General features: G+C 45.8%; 1 protein-coding gene across 1 annotated transcript; it reads left to right on the top strand.

Moving 5' to 3' along the window:
• The first annotated feature begins 9,087 nt into the window (after positions 1–9,087).
• Positions 9,088–17,136, top strand: dact1 (dishevelled-binding antagonist of beta-catenin 1). The gene is made up of 4 exons (XM_067243132.1): positions 9,088–9,695; positions 11,940–12,069; positions 13,007–13,162; positions 14,130–17,136. The coding sequence occupies exons 1-4, from the start codon at positions 9,351–9,353 to the stop codon at positions 16,337–16,339; spliced, it is 2,841 nt and encodes a 946-aa protein (XP_067099233.1). The 5' UTR covers positions 9,088–9,350; the 3' UTR covers positions 16,340–17,136.
• The last annotated feature ends 1,622 nt before the right edge of the window (positions 17,137–18,758 follow it).

Consider the following 18,758-nt stretch of genomic DNA (forward strand, 5'->3'; position numbering starts at 1 on the left):
TCCTCCAGTTCTGCTATTAACCAGATCCAGATGTTAGGAAGGCATCGTAGGAACTGAACGGTACCAACACACATACACACCACACACACACACACACACACACAGAACACACACATGCCACACACACAAACACATCACACACCAATCCAATTGCAGACCAGACAGTTGTGTAGTCTGGCATCTGGCTGGTGTCAGCAAGAGGCTGTCATGTCTGTGGTGTTTAAACACATCACCATGGCACCTGGTGAATAATAGATACGCATGGCCATTTCAGACAAGACGCCTTTCACACAGAGAGACTGCTCCATGCACACATACACACACACACATGTCACACTCACACCCTCTTACACAGAGAAACACACTCTCACACAAACAAACATCCCACACACTTCCATCCAGAGATGTCGCACAACTCCAAAGCTGACAGTCCAAATATCCCAGAGTGTTGCCCTGGAGATGAACCATAAAGGAGGAGCGATACCCTCACAGAGATATCTAGCGCTGCAACTGTGGTGTACATAGAAGAGAGACATTGTTGGGTGTAGCGATGCTATCAGACCTCATCCTCCCACAGTCTCTAAGTTTATCAGCCTCCCGCTGAGAGTTTATGTTCAACGGCTTAACAATGGTTCAATTTTCCCTGGTTTAGTACCAGCCAGAGTGGAGCACAGCAGACAACCAGTGAATTTAGATAACACGACTTGGAAATCGCTTATCAGTGCTAATATGTTTACCCTCAAAGCACAAGACTTTCTTGTTTGTGTGTGTGTACTTCCATATGAGAGTATGGAATGTTAAGAACCGAAGCAGTCTTGAGGCTTCAAAAATATAATTTATATTTTACTCAGTTTGGCCCACATGAATGATTGAGTGGTTCATTTCTAAGTCTATTTATCTTTCAGCCGGCCTTGCCTGGAGTGTCTGATGGAGGATTTCGGAGATTGTGAATTTAGAGATTACACACTGAGAGACCTCAGAGTCTGACAGCTTGGTAGAAACAGGCGCTTTACCTCACAGCTGTAGTCAACTCAGTCACAACTCATGGGCAGTTGGTTTGCAAGTAAAAATTTGAACTTAAAACCTTAAAAATATTCCTAGGTCTTCAAAGTAATCTACTGCATTGTAGCTATTTCTTGACTGACTGACTAACTGAAAGTGGGTTGTAATTGAACTGTAGGTCACATTAGTTCACTCAGCTTTATCCAGAAGTCTCTATGGCTTTTACGTGGTATCTGACACAGATGCCTTTTCTGTGTGAAATATTCATCTGTTCTATCATGTATGGCATCTCATTTATTAACACCAACGTTTGAAGGATCCCCGACGAGCCTGAAAGTGGCAATTAAAATCTTCCCATGAATCAGTTTCCTCTTCTAATTGATCACATGGAGAGACTTCACTCGAGTCCTCCATATCTATCTGAGGGAGTGATTTCCTCATCCAGTCGGTCAAGACGAGCTTAATGAGGTTGTTAATGATGTAGGCTAACTAGATGAGGAGGGAAAACGTTTGTTTGGACACAAGCAACAGCTTGTGGTTTCCTCAAGGTGACGGGCTCTGCTCGTTACAAAAGCTGTTTTAATTGGTGTGTATGGGCGGAATGCCGGAGGCTGATTACTGGGCCTCTGCTGTTTTACAGTTGCCTCGCCGAGGACGAGAGCAGCGGGAGGTTGGGGGGGGGGGGGGGGGGGGGTGCTGGCCGCGCTCCAGGGCCACGTCGCAGGCATGATTGGCTGGAGCTCTTTGCCACATCAGTCGCAGTCGGAACAAATGCTGTGCAACTCTATCTGGCAGCTCGTGGGGGTTATTTTACTGTCCAATGGTATTGCTTCATTCCAGCAGGAAGACAACATTCCAATGAGCTCAGTGACTTGGGGTTTTCTCTCCCAGTCTGAAATTAATTATGAAGTGTGAGTTGTGCAGCTGGTGGATCAATTCCATACAGATGGTGTTTGTGTGTGTTTGTCAGTCCATGACTAACACTTTTCTATGTAAATTGCAGACTCTCAGACTCTAATCCCCCTTTCTTCCTCTCCTGTCTTGATGAGTGACAGGTCGGGCATATTGAGCGCTGTGTGCGCATTCTCATTTCGTGCTCAAATAACCCGTATCGTCCTTGCTAAGCCACGAGAACTGTTGTGTCTCTCAGAGCTGTAAATATTTGTGATTGTTGTGCAGAGACCACCGTTCTCCTGGCATTTGACCAGCTGCACAGCTCCTTAAGGGCTGGAAAAACACATTTTATTCAAATAAATTCCAACAGGAGACCAAGCCAACAGACTAGCAAACAATGCAAGTAGCATTAACTCTAACAAGGCACACAAGAGATCTTTCACCTCATTCTCCCTGGATGTGTCGAAAATGTCAAATTGATGAAAGTATGGCTTTCTATTACCAACCGTACAAGTTTAAACCAATGTAGAGGAGGACGTAAGCTCCCTCTTCATGGTCCAGGAGTGTTGTGGAGTCTAGAGATGCCTGCAGACGTTCCAGGCTGCTGGTCATGTCCCTTCCTGGTGACCTCACTAGGGCCACAGAGACAACGATTGTCTCCACACGCATTCGAAAGGGGCCACACAATCGCTGACCCCACACGGAAGACAGGATTCTTATATGCGGGAAGAGAAAAGAAAAGACAGACGGAAGGCTTGCTGAGAGGGTAGGAAGTGAGAAAACCCTCTTGTGTCATCCTCCCATCCGCCGCCTACGCACACAGACATACCACACACACTAACACACACACTAACACACACACTAACACACATACACTCCAGGCAGCTGTTTTCTGCAGCTGCATTGGAACTGCTGTGCAGTTGGTCTCTCCACCCTCACAAAGACTCTTTTATTTGAGCAGTTCAGCTATGAGCGCTAGAGGTGTCCTGTGTGTGTGTGTGTGTGTGTGTGTGTGTGTGTGTGTGTGTGTGTGTGTGTGTGTGTGTGTGTGTGTGTGTGTGTGTGTGTGTGTGTACAGGGCACCTCTGAAATTAAAAGGTGAACAACCAGAGAACGTTTGTTAGTTTTCCACAGACATTTTCCTGGTTTCATAATAACATCTGGGCTTTGTAATTTGGAAAGTTAAATCATGGGATAACTACTGCTGTCATTAAATCTGCAGAGCACAGCTATAGACCAGTTATTATAGTATAGAGTCAACTACCTGTGTATGTTTGTGTGTGTGTGTGTGTCAGTGTGTGTGTGTGTGTCAGTGAAGACGTCCAGTGGTTTCTGCATTGCTCTGTATAAGCAGTATGACTTATTCAGATGCTGTGTGGATCTGGGGTTTCACGTGAGGAGGGGGAGGCAACAACAGAGGCCAGAGACCCTGTATGAATAATACACCAGACTGAAACAAAACTTTACCCTAACCCTAGCCCTAGCCTCAGCCTCATCCCCAACCCTAGCCTCAGCCTCTAGCCTCATCCCCAACCCTAGCCTTAGCTTCAGCAACAGCCCCAACCCTTTCCCCAACCTCAGCCCCAACCCTAATCCTAGCCCAACCTTAACCCTAGACTTTTAATTCAGACTTAATCAAGCCAATAGGAACAATAACCTGCGACTTTCACTGCAATGTTAAATCAGTTTCCTGAGGCTCTGCCTGCGGCTTCAGTCCCAGCGCTAACACTAATCCTACCACAGCCTTCGAAGACTGGAAGGGCTTTCAAACTTTCATGGATGATGTCCATAAAATATAAATGGAGAAATGAACAGGGGGGATATTGAACACAGTCATTGATTTTACCATCACCTTTTCATAGGAGAATTGTCTTTTAGTGTAAAATATGCTCAGTGTGTGTGTGGGGGGTTTCCGGATCAATATTCCCATCCTTTACAGTGAGGTGTGTGTGAACCACCTTCCTGGCTCCAGGAGGCTACTGGGAGACAGAGGAGGGAGTCAGGAGCCGATCAGTCTAACATGTCTGCTTTTCATACATTTAAAACTCAGTCCACACACACAAACACACCCACACATAGATCCACACATTCACACACTCCAGGAGTATGCCCACCACTAAGCAGGTGGGCACACTCATGAAAAGTCCCTATTATATCTGGGGTGTAGAAGTACTTTGACAGTATTCTGTAAAATCTTCTATTACAGGTGTGTGTAAAAAAAATACAAATAATGTTTCATTGAAGGTTCTCTAAATCAATCTGTCTGTCAAAGTACCAAAGACTGAGCTAATAGCAAACTCTTCTGTCGTGGATTGAGCAGGGAGGTCTGTTTAGCAACATAGACCTCTTATTCTCTCCGGTTCTTCTCACTAGCCCACTCTCTGCTGAATAACCTGGGGTTGTATCTGAGGTGTCTAAAATAGCCCTAACGTTCTACTTTTGGTGCTCTGTAACCAACTCTATAGTTACCTGGAAGGTCTTAGAGAACACTCAGAACAATGGAACGTTTTTTGGCTCTATTTCTAGAGAGCTCTATCAATACTTTAAGACTGCAAACCATTTCCTGTTTTGTATAAGGTGAGAGTGTTTTTTTCTAATCCTTTGACTGCCCAAGCCCCCCCCCCCTCCCCCTCCCCCCAGGGCCCCCACAACAAGAAGGATATGCCCACGGAATCGCCATGGCAACGCCTCATCATCAGCCTCCCTCCATCAATCCCTCTCTCTCTCTCCTCACACCCATTAAACACACACACACCGCCCTGTCTGAGCTTGCCTTCCCAGAGATTCATTTGCAATTAAAACCCACTGCTCTGAGTGGCTGATCTTTTTCTGCTCTGTCTTCCTTTCAACCCCCCCCCCCCCCCCCCCTCCATCCTTCTCTCTCCCCTCCATCCTTCTCTCCATCCTTCTCTCCCCCTCCCTCTTACTCTCTTTTTGGATCTGATTTAGTTGCCTTAAGGAAGTTGATTTAATAAAAAAAATGCATTACTATGATAGGGCATCATGAGGATAAAGAAACAGTCAGGGCATAGAACTATCAATACAAAACAACTGTGTACTACAGACAGTTTCTAGGACCGCAGGAATGTGCTCATACAGTATGTCCTGATTTCATAGGGGCCATGTAGAGGCTCAGGTGGGCAGAATCACACACTCACACACAGAGCACCAGGTCTAAACAGTAGAGTCACCTTAGCTGCACTGTAACTGGGTATCATTATCATCATCATCTCATATATGCTTACCACTGTAAGCATATATTAAAAGACCACTGTATTTAGTACCGTCTATTCTGTGAAAAACCTCTTCTACCTCCTCACAGTCTACAGGAGCCGACTGCAGGAGGGAAACATTTGGAAGAAATTCAGGATATGACGTTTACATTTAGTCATTTAGCAGACGCTCTTATCCAGAGCGACTTACAATAAGTACAGGGACATTCTCCCCGAGGCAAGTAGGGTGAAGTGCCTTGCCCAAGGACACAACGTCATTTTTTCACAGCCGGGAATCGAACCAACAACCTTCTGATTAATAGCCCGACTCGCTAACCGCTCAGCCATCTGAACCCCATATGACAATGAACCATCAATCCAGGACTCTTGTACAGAGAATCAAGCAGGCTACACATCCTGTTTCTGGACACGCTTCATTTGTTATTAGTGAAGACCATCTGGATGCTGAGCTAATTAGCAACGTTTAGCTCAAAGGGGGTTCAGAGAGGCTGTGGAGGACAAGCTGTCTTGAACAAACAGTTTTCTTGTTTAAAAACATACCTTCCTCTACAGTTTATTCCCAGACTTACTGCACTATAGGTGTGTGCACGTGTATGTATGTGTGTGTATGTGTGTGAGTGTGTGTGTGTGTGTGTGTGTGCCTCTCCCCAAGCGCCATCTCTCATGCTGAATGTTTTCTGAAGGGCCTGTTAAGATGTGGCCACAGAGACTGGTAGCTGTTATTGTACACACACACACACACACACACAGTCATTACCTAACCATCAATGGTCTTAAAGGAGCACAGTGAGGGCAGCAGAGAGATGTCCAGTTGAAGTCAGCTGAGTATGGAACAGAACAGTGGGATCCAATGGTTTGGCGGTTGTTCCTAACCCAAACAGTTTGTTTGATCGGGTTCACAGCAGTAATGATTCATATTGCAGGTAGCACTACAGTTGTGAAAATTATTGGTTTATGATGTAACCATGACGCAGTCTTGGTGAACAAATCTTAATCATAGCAATAACTACCAAGCAGCTTAGCTCCCAGATCTAGGTGTTTTAACGGGGACATTGTGTTCAAACGAAAATGGGGATTTAGTCCATGATCTGAGGTCATGTGAAATGTAGGATTCTAACACGTCTTACTTTAGTAAAGCCTCTTTAAAACTCCCTCACCTCCAAATAAAAAAAATGCTGTTTTCCATCTTTCCATTCCACCGGATATGGAGGTAATGGACAGAGGTCCAGGGAGCCCGGGCCCCGGAAGAGGAATTCCATTCTGGGTTTCAGTTCTGGAACAAGATGAGAAGAGATAAAGGACATCAAAATCCTATTCAATTTCTGTGTAGAAGGGGCATGAAATATTGATATGATTATGAAATGTTTATGAATAGTAAAATAGTGCCTAGTTTGACAAATGTTGCAGTTTAGGGTCGCTTTGTGTCATCGGTAGAATGAAAGGAAAAAAACATGTGTGCCTGTGGTCATTTCAGGATCGTTACAGTCTTTTTCTTCATTAAAGAAATGGGGACAGTGTAGAAAGACATGAATACTGCAGCCACCCATACACACACAACACACGTATACACACAGCTCAATAACCTAGCCATGGTCTTGGCATATCCTGAGCATAAAAACAGGAGAGATAATAATTAATAAAACACTACACACACTTCCATTCAATTCAATGACCTAGAATGATGTCATTGTACATTGCCCAGTCGTGAAATAGTAGACAATATCAATAGATCTTCACCTTGAATCATCACCTTCAATCCAGAAGCCTACAAATGTAATCTTGGTGAAAATAAACTACCACAACATCATGTGTACAAAAATACAAGGGGATGTATATGGTAAAATATTTCCTGACCAGCTCTTATTGATAAGCTAAGCTCCAGAGTGAATGTGTGTAAGAGATGGAAAGTAATATGAGAGCCATAAGCTTCTTGTGAACAAAACAATGTATGCTTGCTCAATTTGTGCTTCGGCATCAGAGTTTACCCCCTGCTTTGATGCACTTGTATTAATTTCTGCTCTGAATCCACACCAGGCAGCACTACATAATGGCCTTTTCTTGTTAAATGGCCCTTACAAAATTCATGAGGTAATTAGTCAGTAGACAGGATTAAAGGGGAGAAACTCTGACTTTGTGTGTGTGTGTGTGATAGAGAGAGAAAGAAAAAGAAAGAGGAAAGAGAGGTGTAATTTGTGTCAGGCAGGCAGAGTGTCAGAAAAAAAGATGTTATGAAAGGGGGCATTTTGAAAGTGTCATAATAATGATGATGACGTTCCTCTTCCAGGCCATTCTTTCTCACCTATCCTCTCAGTGTGTTGATCTGTGCCAACAGGAGTACATTCTACCAGAGCCATCTGGCTTTAGCACCATAGACACTGCTGCCTCTGTCAAGGCAAATCACTATTATCCCTCTGGAGCAAAATACGTCTGTCTTAAAAGGAAGTTAAAGGATTATAAGTTATTGAATTTATACAATCTCTCTCACTCTCCTTCTCTCTCTCTCTCTCTTTCTCTCTCTCTCTCCTCCATTCTCTCTCTCTCCTTCTCTCTCTCTGTCTCTCTCTCTCTCTGTGTAATCTTACTGTCTTGGTAAAGGATTGCTTTTGGTGTGGTCCAGTGGTTGCACATATACTAATGTTATGAAGACACTAGTATTCACCCTCCAGCATCTACTTCTGCCCCACCCAGTGCTGTACTTATGGTTCATTGTTTGAATCAATTAAATTTTATCTCCAATTTCTCACGCCAGATCCTCCAGTCTGTGGTTGTTGATGGGATTCTGCAAGTAAGGGTTTGGATGGAGGTCCATCCAAATTTAGTTTGGATTATATTTCGACCTTTTTAGTTAACATTTCTTATAACTACTGCTATTATACCATTTGGGGAACTGAGTGTTCACATTGGCCCTCCTGGTGTGCATCACTGCTAGACTGATGGCTGACAGGTCACCCTGCAGGGTCAGGGGTCAGGGGTTAGTGGTGATGTTCTCCACAGCTGGTTCTTATAGAGCTGTATGTCTATAAAGCCACACAAAAAATCCTAAATCCCTCGCTAATTTAGTCTGACTAATTAGAACTTGGTGTTGCCCTCAAAGGGATGGGATAGAACAGTTGCCTTTGGGAGGTTGTTATATATATTCCATTTCATACATTTTCCATTCAAGTTTCACCTTGGTTGTTGCTTTGAAAGAGTATCAACATAGAGATGTAGCTGTCAATTATTAAATCAGAACTGAGTGATGCACAGCTACAGTACTGTGTGCTTCCTCTTTTGGAGCTATAAAACTGTCTAGTTGTCAGTAAAAAAAAATATATTCAAACACTAAAATGGTTGGCTGGTGAAAATATTTAACGACACAAAGCATTCCTCTATCTCTCTATTTCTATCTGTCTATACCTCTCTCTCTCTTTGTATTCTTTAAAGTCCAACTGAATTACCAAACTCTCATTAGTTACTGTGCAATACATCTATGTTTGATCCATTCTTCTTTGCAGGGATTTCACAATAGAGGGCGCTCTCATCTTAAGGTTACAGTTTAACATGGCCCAGTGCATTGTCATACCCATTGACACACCTTTTTTCTTTTTTACATTTGCAAATGAAACATATTTTTATTGCAAATTAATTGTGTACAAAGTTCCTAACTCATTTAAAATCAGTTGTACAACAAATTATCCAAGTGGAAATTATTTCGTGCATTCTTTGAGTAGCCTATTCACAGGGACTATCAGTGTCTTAGATGGGAACCGGCGGGCACTAGGACAGCACAGTAAGATGTAGACGTCCGTTGTCCGCTACATCGCTGAATTGAACTCACAATTCAGTCAGTGCGTACAGAGCGGCTTGTTAGTGGTGGTCTTCTACGTTTATACTTCTGTAGTTCACTCAACTAAGCATTTATAATTCGTTTTTTTGTACTTTTTTTTGTTGAAAAACTCAGATTTATCGTCTTAATGTAAAGATATTGTCAAATCTTTGATAAACGAACGGACGTTTTGCGCGTGCATTTTGTCCTGATTTTATGCAGGTCCCTGGGATTGACACATCGTAAAAAGTTATGGACAACACTGGACTGAAAAGATAGGCTACATATACGAATTATGTGACATTTTATTTTCAAAATCCTTGAAACAGTATGGGTTTCTTGTGTCTTTAGAAAGTGACCACATGTGTCCCACAGTTGACAGTGTGATGTTGTAAATCTTTGGAGGTCGCTTGTGGATGGATACAATGAAGCAAACGGGCGCAGCCTCGGAGATGCTGCCTTCCAATGACTGCTCACAGATGCGGGATATCAGGAGGGAATGTGATGCTCGTTCCCGAGAACGGGTGGAAGGTGAAATGGATCGTCTGCGTATTCGGGAAAGACTTGAAGCAACGTTTGCGGGTCTGGGGGAGCTGGAATACTTGAGACAGAGGCAGGAATTACTGGTCAGAAATGTGCTCAATCACCCTGAGGACGCGATTCCAATTGGAGATAAAGCCTGTGTTACGCGCGAGGAGAATTACTTGAACTCTGAGGAGAAACTTCTCGAGGAAAATATTTTATTGCTGCGAAAACAACTGGTACGTACACAATTTTTCTCTGCACAATTATTCAGTAATTTATTATTTTTGTAATAGCCGCGTAAGCATTCAGCTGTGCAATTCCTATTGGACCTGCACCCAAGGGTCTACTTAGTGAGGAGGCGCGCTGGCATCTTGCAGTCCATGGAAAAACTGAACATCATAATAAAGTTGGCCACGTTTGCTATGCTCGCATAGAGGAGATGGTAAAGGTGGATTCAGCAGTCATGACAATTGCGAGACTAGGCTCCGTGTTCTGAAAGGTTTTCTAACGCCTTTTCCATGTCACATAAAATACCCTTTTATTTTTCATAGGGAATATTTGTCTAAATGGACCATGGTGTTATTCATGTACACTGTGAACAACTGCGAATACTTTTAACTATTTATGCCTTGCTTAATTATCAGTCGTGAGGAAGCCTACTTAGACCAGTGCTGTTGTTTCCCCTGAGAAACGCTGGTAATAGCAGGATGGCCTTATAAGAATGGGAATGAGTGTTATTTAAATCGAGCTTCCTGAAGGTCGCAGGAGATTCCTGGTGCACTAATGCGGTCTGCGAGGGGGTCCAGTCGCCTCAATGAGATTTGCCGATGAGTTACAATAGACGGGGCGACCGAAATTAACTTTTACAAGCAGATCTCCCACCTCCCGCTGGTGGTAAAGGATGCCGAGGAGTTATAGCCCTGGTCGCCTCATATGCAGCCGTTTAAGCCGGTCAAAAACACCCGTTTCCAATTTGAGCCTTTTTTTATCCAATGTTAATTGAATCAGGAAGAAATGTGTTTGTGGAAAAAGTTACATCTGCTCCACGATGATGTAGGCCATATACATGCCTGTTATCTTAGGCTATTCAAGGTGGGTCATAAACAATTATCCAAACAACATATTTGAAAATAGTCTGTTTGCACAACAGTCACGTCCCATCCTGTTGATTCAGATAGTCAGGGAGTGAAGTTGCTTTTCTGCATTGAAAAACAATCACTGAAACTCCACGCCTCTCAGTCTTTTGCTGCAAATGGTGGTTTGTTAGTGTGAGAAGTGGTCTCCAAAGCCCTATTCTGCTCTTAGGCTGAAACTCATTAATCATTGCTGACTCCTGTCAGAGGCTTGGCTTTACTGCCTGCCATTCCCCCTACAGAGGAAGTCCTGCTCTGCTACATATAGCCTACCCTGACTGACTGGAGTCTGGGCTGCATTATTGGAACTCAGCAGCAAATGGCAGCCTAGGACGCATTCCAAACCAGCCTCTGGACCCCTATCTACTCCTTAAGATGTGGGGAGAGGTGTTAGAAATACACTTAGAACTCCTTCCGCAGTCTCAGAGGGTGACCAAATACAATATGCTGAAAGAGAGAGAAGGAGAGAGAAGGACAATATGGGGGTTCATGTTTGTCACTTCTATGTTAGACTTCTGTTACTTTGTATGAGTATGATTAGTACCTTGCTTATTGCCTGAACCTGAATATCCACCAATTCATAGTTTAATGGTAGACATCAGGGTTCATTTAAGAGGTCAGCGGTTTGAATTCCCCTTTGTTCCTCCAGCCCTGTCAGATCTTGTGTAGTATCTACGGGGAGGGTACAGGGTACATGTTGGATGGAACAGTTGTTAGAACGAGCCGGGCCATCCATCAGAGAGCAGGTCATTAGCTGGATGGTGTCTGTCGTTGCCAACCTTGCCCCCACCCTCAGGGGCTGGGTCTGCACTGGTGTGGTGTCCTCCACACTGCAGAGTGGCATGCAGCATACCTCATGGTCTGCCTGTGGTCATGAGTGGCCTGTTCCACATAGACAGCATAGCTAGCATAGCCCACATGGCTGTTCTGAGCAGGGGCTGTCAGCACTGCTGCCAGACATGAGTCTAATCTAGCCCGGGACTAAAGCAGTTAATGACCTCTGATATGCACCAACACAGTCTGCCTGAAGGTTTGAAGACACTCTATAAATTCAGGAAGGTGTGTGGATGATTCAGCCAATCATGCTAGTCATGCTGTTAGTACTTCTCACGGGATGAAGGAGTATTTGGAGACCTAATCTAAAATGTGGACCCTCGCAGAAATGAGTGAGGACGTGTGAGGGCACCGATAACGGCTGCCTCGGTCGGTACCTTCCGGCCAAAGTAAATTCCTTGTCTGTGCAAACTTTCATGCCGAATAAAAACCCATTCTGATTCTGATACTCTTATAGGCTGACTATGTGAAACAGGATGTTGAGGAATGACCATTTCCTGTATTTCTCTACAGAACTGCCTAAGGAGACGTGACGCCGGCCTGATCACTCAGCTGCAGGAGCTGGACAGGCAGATCAGCGACCTCCGACTGGACACCGAGGTGTCACATGACCCGGGGGAAACAGACAGCCGGCCAAGCTCAGGTCAGTAAGGACGTCCTGACAACCATCCGCGACCAATTGCATTGGTCGATTTGTCTCTTATGTTTCCAGTCTCTTGTGGTGTAGAAATAAAGCCTGTCCATTGTGTTCGGCTGCTACTGATATGGTAAAGCTCACATTCTGGGTGTCTGGTGTCTGGTGTGCCGCCTTATCCTCAAGTGAATTGTACACGCACATTCCTAATGAGGGAGGTCATGTTGGCCAGTGTAATTCTGTCAGCCTCACCACAGACAGAATGCTATATTGAGAGTCCTATACTCAGATTAGAACCAAGGACATGGACTAAATCACTCTATCAGTAGAAGCAAACAAGAAAGAATGTTATTGTACAGCCTTCCTATAAGTCCATCTGACAGTTAAACATTTTTCAATTGCAAGACCATGTCAGACGATATCCAGACCATATCAAGACACTGTCTAGGAATGAGGATATCTATAATAGTAGAGGCCGGTGTTGAAGTGGATTTTTCCTACATTGATCAAGTTTCAGACGTTAAGTCCTGGCCAAAATGTTTTCCGTCTGTCGTCAGGGAATTTGTATTCCTGTCTGTTCCCAAGTTTGTTTGGTAAGCAAGCTTGTTACAGAATAGTGCTTCTAACTTTAAACTCGCTCCAAATAGCAAGAAAACCAAACCTTCCTCCAAAAGCCCACATCTACTCTAAACCTGCGTGTTTCTCGAGTGCTTGAGATTTCTGCCTTCATCCTTTTAATAGCTCAGGCTGTTGGGTAATAAATACTTTGGATGACAGCTCTCTGTATCTCTTCTCTGTGGGGTGTAAAATCAATGTGTTAAAATGTCTCTCTCTCTGCTCTCTTAACCCTCTCCTTCTCCCACTATGTGCTCACTCTTTCTTCCCCCGCTCGCCCTGCCTCTCCTGCCGTCTCTCTCTCTCTCCTTCTTTCTTTCTCTCTCTCTAGGTTTTTACGAGCTGAGCGATGGTGCTTCTGGCTCTCTCTCCAACTCTTCAAACTCGGTCTTCAGTGAGTGTTTATCCAGCTGTCGCTCCAGCACCTGCCTCTGCAGTCCTCTCGACACCTCCCTCTGCTCCTCCGACGGCAGGCTACGCTCCGCAGGTGAGAGAATGCCCCCCCTCCTCCCTCACAGCACCTCTCACCTCCCATTCCTCGCCCCTTATTCCTCTTTTATCCCTCTCTGCTGTCATCCCCCAGCATTTCTCTTTATTTACCTTAATTTGATCCGCTAGATATTCTCCTTTCCCTCCCTCATTTCCCTACTTGCTTCTTTCTTCTCCTGCCTTGTGTCAAGGTCAGAACATCACCGTGGTGTTTGATGTCACATGTGGCCATTCTGGCCAGAAGTCTTGATCCTTTTGTTCTGTTTACTTTGTAAACACCACTCTCTTCCCTTCTCCTGGAAGCCCCCTGCCTGCCCCCCAGACCCCCACTCTCTGCCTTCTCCTGGAGAAGCAGCCTTTCATGTTGGCTGTGGTTCAGCTCACCTCCCAGTCTCCCTGCTGGTATTGTTTTTGCAGGTTTCAGGATATATTTACACAACAGTGTCATTGAGTTCTGGAGGAGAGAGAGAGAGAGAGAGAGAGAAAGAAAGAGAGTGAGAGATGGAGGGAGCGAGCAAGAGAAAAAAAGACAGAAGACTCACAGAAAAAGATACAGGGGCAGAGACAATGGGCCTGGTATTGTGTGATTGTATGGAGAGAGAGAGCTAAAGACAGGGAGGACCAGTATGAAGCTGAAAGGTCAGCTGAGGAGTTGTCCCAGCCAGGCAGATGGTTCTAGAAGCCACACCTATGATAGGAGTTAAACAAAAGGGCCATTAACACGTCTAAAGCAATTACCACCCCCCCTCCTTAAACACAAACACATACACCCTCAGTCTGCATGAAGACAGGATGCCATCACAGCCTGTCAATCCTGCTGCTGGCAACTGCTACATTGTTAGTGCTGCATCCTTCTGTCCGAAGGAGAGTCATAGCCACTTACCCTGTCGCTTCAACCTTGCAAATCTACATAGATTTTGTGCTCAAACTCTCCCTGTAACTGACTTCTCTCCTTTCCTCTACAGATGAGCTGGGCAGCTGTGCAGAGTGCGAAGGTCCCTGTGACGAGCAGTCTTCCGGAACAGTCCGGCGCTCCCTCTCCGCCCCCTACCCCCCCTCCCTAGATAGTAGCTCGGACGGACCATCCAAGTACCACTGTGACCTGGTGGCGAGGAACGGCAGCGACATCTACCGCTACCCGAGCCCGCTCCACGCCGTGGCAGTCCAGAGCCCCATGTTTATCAGCTCTCTAGCACCCCCTGGGAGAGAAGATGGTGGGCAGGGGAAGGGAGGAGGAGGAGGAGGAGGAGTAGGAGGAGTAGGAGGTGGAGGAGGAGGAGTAGAGAGTGAGACCTCCGTAGATGCCAAGAAGGCAGATAGGGAGAATGTTCTGGTACCTCAGAGCACCTCCTGGCCTGCCTCCCAGCACACGCCGTCCCACAGGCGTCTGGACAGCTACATCTACAGCCTGCTGCAGAGGAGAGCCCTGCCCCTCCGCACCTCCAGGCCCAGGACCAGCATCAGCACTGACCCCTCCAAGAGCATTCTCCGGCAGGCCAGCCTGTGTGTGAGGCAGGGCGGTGCGGGCCAGGCCAGCGCAGGGCAGTTACAGGGGCAGGTGCTCGGGAACGGGACTCTGAGGACTTCTGAGGTGAAGCACAGCTGGCCGCCGTGTTTGCAGACGGGGACAGCGGGGACCACAGACCCCCCCTCGGCCTCCCCTCAGAGACAGTGGTCGGGAGAGGGCGTGGGGCTGACTGTCCAGCAGGAGAGTGCCCTGTCTCAGTCACACACTCAGAACGGATACACAGTCCCTAGCAACCAGCCTCAGACTGGATACACAGTCCCTAGCAACCAGCCTCAGACTGGATACACAGTCCCTAGCAACCAGCCTCAGACTGGATACACAGTCCCTAGCAACCAGCCTCAGACTGGATACACAGTCCCCAACAGTGAAATTCACACCGTCCCTAACACCAACAGCCTGCTGAAGAAGAAGAACTCCTTTTCTGCTAACAAAGGACCTTCGTCAGCGACGATGTCAGCCCCTCCTCTCCCGCCTAAGGATTACCCGGACCTGGGCAGTCCCAAGGCTAACTCCTCTCCTAAGGAAGGCAAACTACAGTACCACCCTGGATCAGTGGAGAACACGCTGACCAGGACCGCCCAGACAGCCACGCCCAAGAACAGCCCCAAGCCCCTCCCCCCTGGACAGAGTGGGAAAGACGATAGGCCATCTCTGGAGCTGGTCAGCTTAGGCTCCTCCTCCCAGAGCCAGGATGAGGGAAGTCACATGGTCAGCGCCCAGTACATTCCCGCCCAGCGACAAGCCATCAAGCTCCGCAAGGGAGGTGGGAAGAACATCAAGGTCGTCAAGGTGAAGAACGCCGCTCTGAAACCTCGGGTGATGATATCTGCAGGGCAGGGTGAGCCGGAAACCTTAACAACCAAGGAGAAGCAGCAGCCTCGGTCTGGGAACAGGAAGTCCCGCCTCCCAGAGGATGTATCCTCCCACGTCCACAAAATCTCCAAGCGAGGGGCATCGTCCCGAGCCAAGCGCATCCCCGCCTCAATCCCAGAAGGCCGAGTTCTGGAGAAGCACGTGAGCACTGTGGTCTCCACAGGCCGGTCACACGCGGCTGTATCCAGGCACCACGGTCACCATGGACACCATCACCACGGTCACCGTGAGGCAGTGGTTGCCAAGCCCAAGTACAAGCGTAGTGACTACCGTCGCCTGAGAGCCATCACAGAGGCTCCCTACGAGGAGGCCTTGAGGCGGGCGCAACGCAGGCAGAGGAGGGATCTGATTGGCCATGTTTCCACTGCCACCACCACCATGTACCTCCCCTCTAACCTCCAGTTCACAAGCCCCTATGCCTATGTGGGCAGCGACTCCGAGTACTCCGCCGAGTGTGCCTCGCTCTTCCATTCCACCGTCATGGACACCAGCGAGGACGAGCGTTCCAACTACACCACCAACTGCTTCGGAGACAGCGAGTCCAGCGTGAGCGAGGTGGAGCTGGCGGGGGAGAGCAGCAGCTCCAGCGATTCAGAGGAGAGCGGAGGAGCGCTCAACTGGCCCCAGTTCGGCCAGGCAGCGGCCGGGTCGGGACCCCATGACATGACCCCCGCCCAGGCCAAGGCCTTCGTCAAGATCAAGGCCTCCCACAACCTGAAGAAGAAGATCCTGAGGTTTAGGTCTGGGAGTCTGAAACTCATGACCACCGTTTAAGGAGGTCAGGGTTTCAAACTGATGACCACCATTCAGACTTTTTGCTTAACCAATCAAATTGGCTGTCCTGTTTGCTCAACAAGTGCCTAGGCTGAGTTAAGGGTTGTGTTTATTAGAAAAAGAGAGTAAACTTCTTTTCATTCAACACTATCAGGGTCTCCGCAAAGATGGCTGACCGACTTAGATGAACTTTAAACTTGGGAAGGGTGGATTGCCTTTTCTTTGGCGCCCGAATTTGAGGGAAATCGGCGATCCTTTCTCTCCCTGCACTTTCCCTCAGATGGAGGTCAGGAAGGAGCCCTGATCTGCCACACTGTTGGTTTATGTAGCCTTCTTTTGTATTTATTACCATGGACTTAAACCCTAGCTGTTGAGCACCCACCTAAACACATTCAACATTTAAATGCTTTGGAAAGGTACCTGCTTTAATTTGGTTGTTTTTGGATTAAAGATATTTAAAACGTAATATATTTGTTTGGTACCTCTTGGATATCTATGTGTGGTACTATTCAACTGATGACTGAAGCAAAGTTTGACTTCTGTATGAGATTGTAGTTAGTCTTAGTCCACAGGGTGAACAGAGATGTTATGGAAAACTTCACTGCTGATGATAACATGGCACTGTGATATTTGAAATCAAAAACAGACCATAATATGCATGAACCAACTTCTTTATCCTCATCTGTTGTCGCTATCAACTTTAACTGTACATGTTCTATGGTTGTATATACTGTATAATGTCTCTATGTTCATAATGGTGCTTAACCCTTTTTATGCTTTATTAAATGTCTGCTTTAAAATCATTATCTGGTCTCTTTTAGTTGTCTTTATAAACAGTCTGCTTTAAAATCATTATCTGGTCTCTTTTAGTTGTCTTTATAAACAGTCTGCTTTATAATCATTATCTGGTCTCTTTTAGTTGTCTTTATAAACAGTCTGCTTTATAATCATTATCTGGTCTATTTTAGTTGTCTTTATAAACAAGTTAGTCTGGTATGCTGATTGTGTGTGTCCAGATGATTCGTTGCTTCTCTCACTCAAACGAGGAGCTTTGTGATCACTTCGTAGTGTGTGCATGACGCCCCAGTTAGTAACACTTCACCAAGACTCCTCACACATCCTCACTCACACCCTCACGCACGAACCACGCACACCACGCACACACTCCTCACTGCAGTCAACATCCGCTGCAAGAAGTCTTTCCCAGCCGGAGGAAATTAACACAGCACCACAACATGGTTAATTCATGAGCCGAGGATGAGGCATAAGCAGAAATGGCAATCTAGATGGTACATGATGTGTGTGAGCCTGACCTTCAGTTCAGTGACGTGTCCTGAAGCTAGGTAACATGCAGTTCCCATGTCGCACGTTCCAGGTTCAAGTGTATGGAGTCAGACGTTACCTTGTGCTTTTGGGGAAAAGGTGGTTCTGAAAGTGCTGAATGAACTCAATCCCTGGGATTTACTGTTAGTATTGATTCTCTAACGTGGGTGTGAATAAATGTGGCTACACCCTCATCTCTGGAGGACTGAACCTCTCCCTCTAACCAAACATCTACCGTTACACCAACAGGATGTTCTTGTAATCTGAAGGAAACGTGTGTTTTTATGGTCTCCATCTGTTCCACCTGGCACCTCAGCAAGCCTTTCTGGGTTAGCTTCAGTGACATGCCAGGAACATGCTAATATACTTCATACCTCAGACCTTTTATCAAAGCATTACTATGATATTCTTAATTTACCACAAAAAGGTCATTCCAGATGGGGGCAAACTGTTGTTTTGTTTCCAGTAAAATGCAAGCATTTGACCTTGTTTAGAAATGTGCACTCAGAAGTTGCGTAAACATCATGTGTTATTAAAAGAACAACATGTTGTTAGAGGCTTTGTAAAGGTTAAGATTACTGTCCCATATTCTGTTGGTATTTTAAGTAATCTCCCAAGCAGTAAATTACAACAACAAAAAGTACTTTACATGTGAACTATAACTTAAATTATAACCTGAAAGGTTTTGGAAAAGTTTCTGTTAATACGTGTTACTGTTGAATAATGGTCTAACCATGCCCCAAATCCAGTCCTTGCACCTATCACATATTACAAACTCCCCAAATTTTCCAGAAACTCCTCATAAACAGTGTTTATAGAGAGCTTTGTTTTCATGAAATGAGAAAGCACTTGAGTCATTAGGCGCCCTACAAACCAGCATGTTCCTTCTAGCCAGTTCACTAAAAGTTCACTCACCTCCACAGGAATGTCAGCCAGAGCAGTTAGCATTTCTGTGGCTCCCCACAGTCATATCGACTGACTTAATGTTGCAAGGAAAACTGATATCATGCAGCTGAATCAGCTGGACAGAGATAATTGTCAGTGTTACTTTTAGGACTAATGCTCTGATCCATTCAGATATGGTAAAGTTTGGAGA

The sequence above is a fragment of the Osmerus mordax genome, chromosome 9 (genome assembly GCF_038355195.1).
Source record: "Osmerus mordax isolate fOsmMor3 chromosome 9, fOsmMor3.pri, whole genome shotgun sequence".
Taxonomy (NCBI): domain Eukaryota; kingdom Metazoa; phylum Chordata; class Actinopteri; order Osmeriformes; family Osmeridae; genus Osmerus; species Osmerus mordax.

Coding starts and splice junctions, on each gene's coding strand:
- dact1 (XM_067243132.1), top strand. CDS start 9,351: ATGGATACAATGAAGCAAACGGGCGCAGCCTCGGAGATGCTGCCTTCC. Junction 9,696..11,939: donor TATTGCTGCGAAAACAACTG/GTACGTACACAA, acceptor ATTTCTCTACAG/AACTGCCTAAGGAGACGTGA. Junction 12,070..13,006: donor AGACAGCCGGCCAAGCTCAG/GTCAGTAAGGAC, acceptor CTCTCTCTCTAG/GTTTTTACGAGCTGAGCGAT.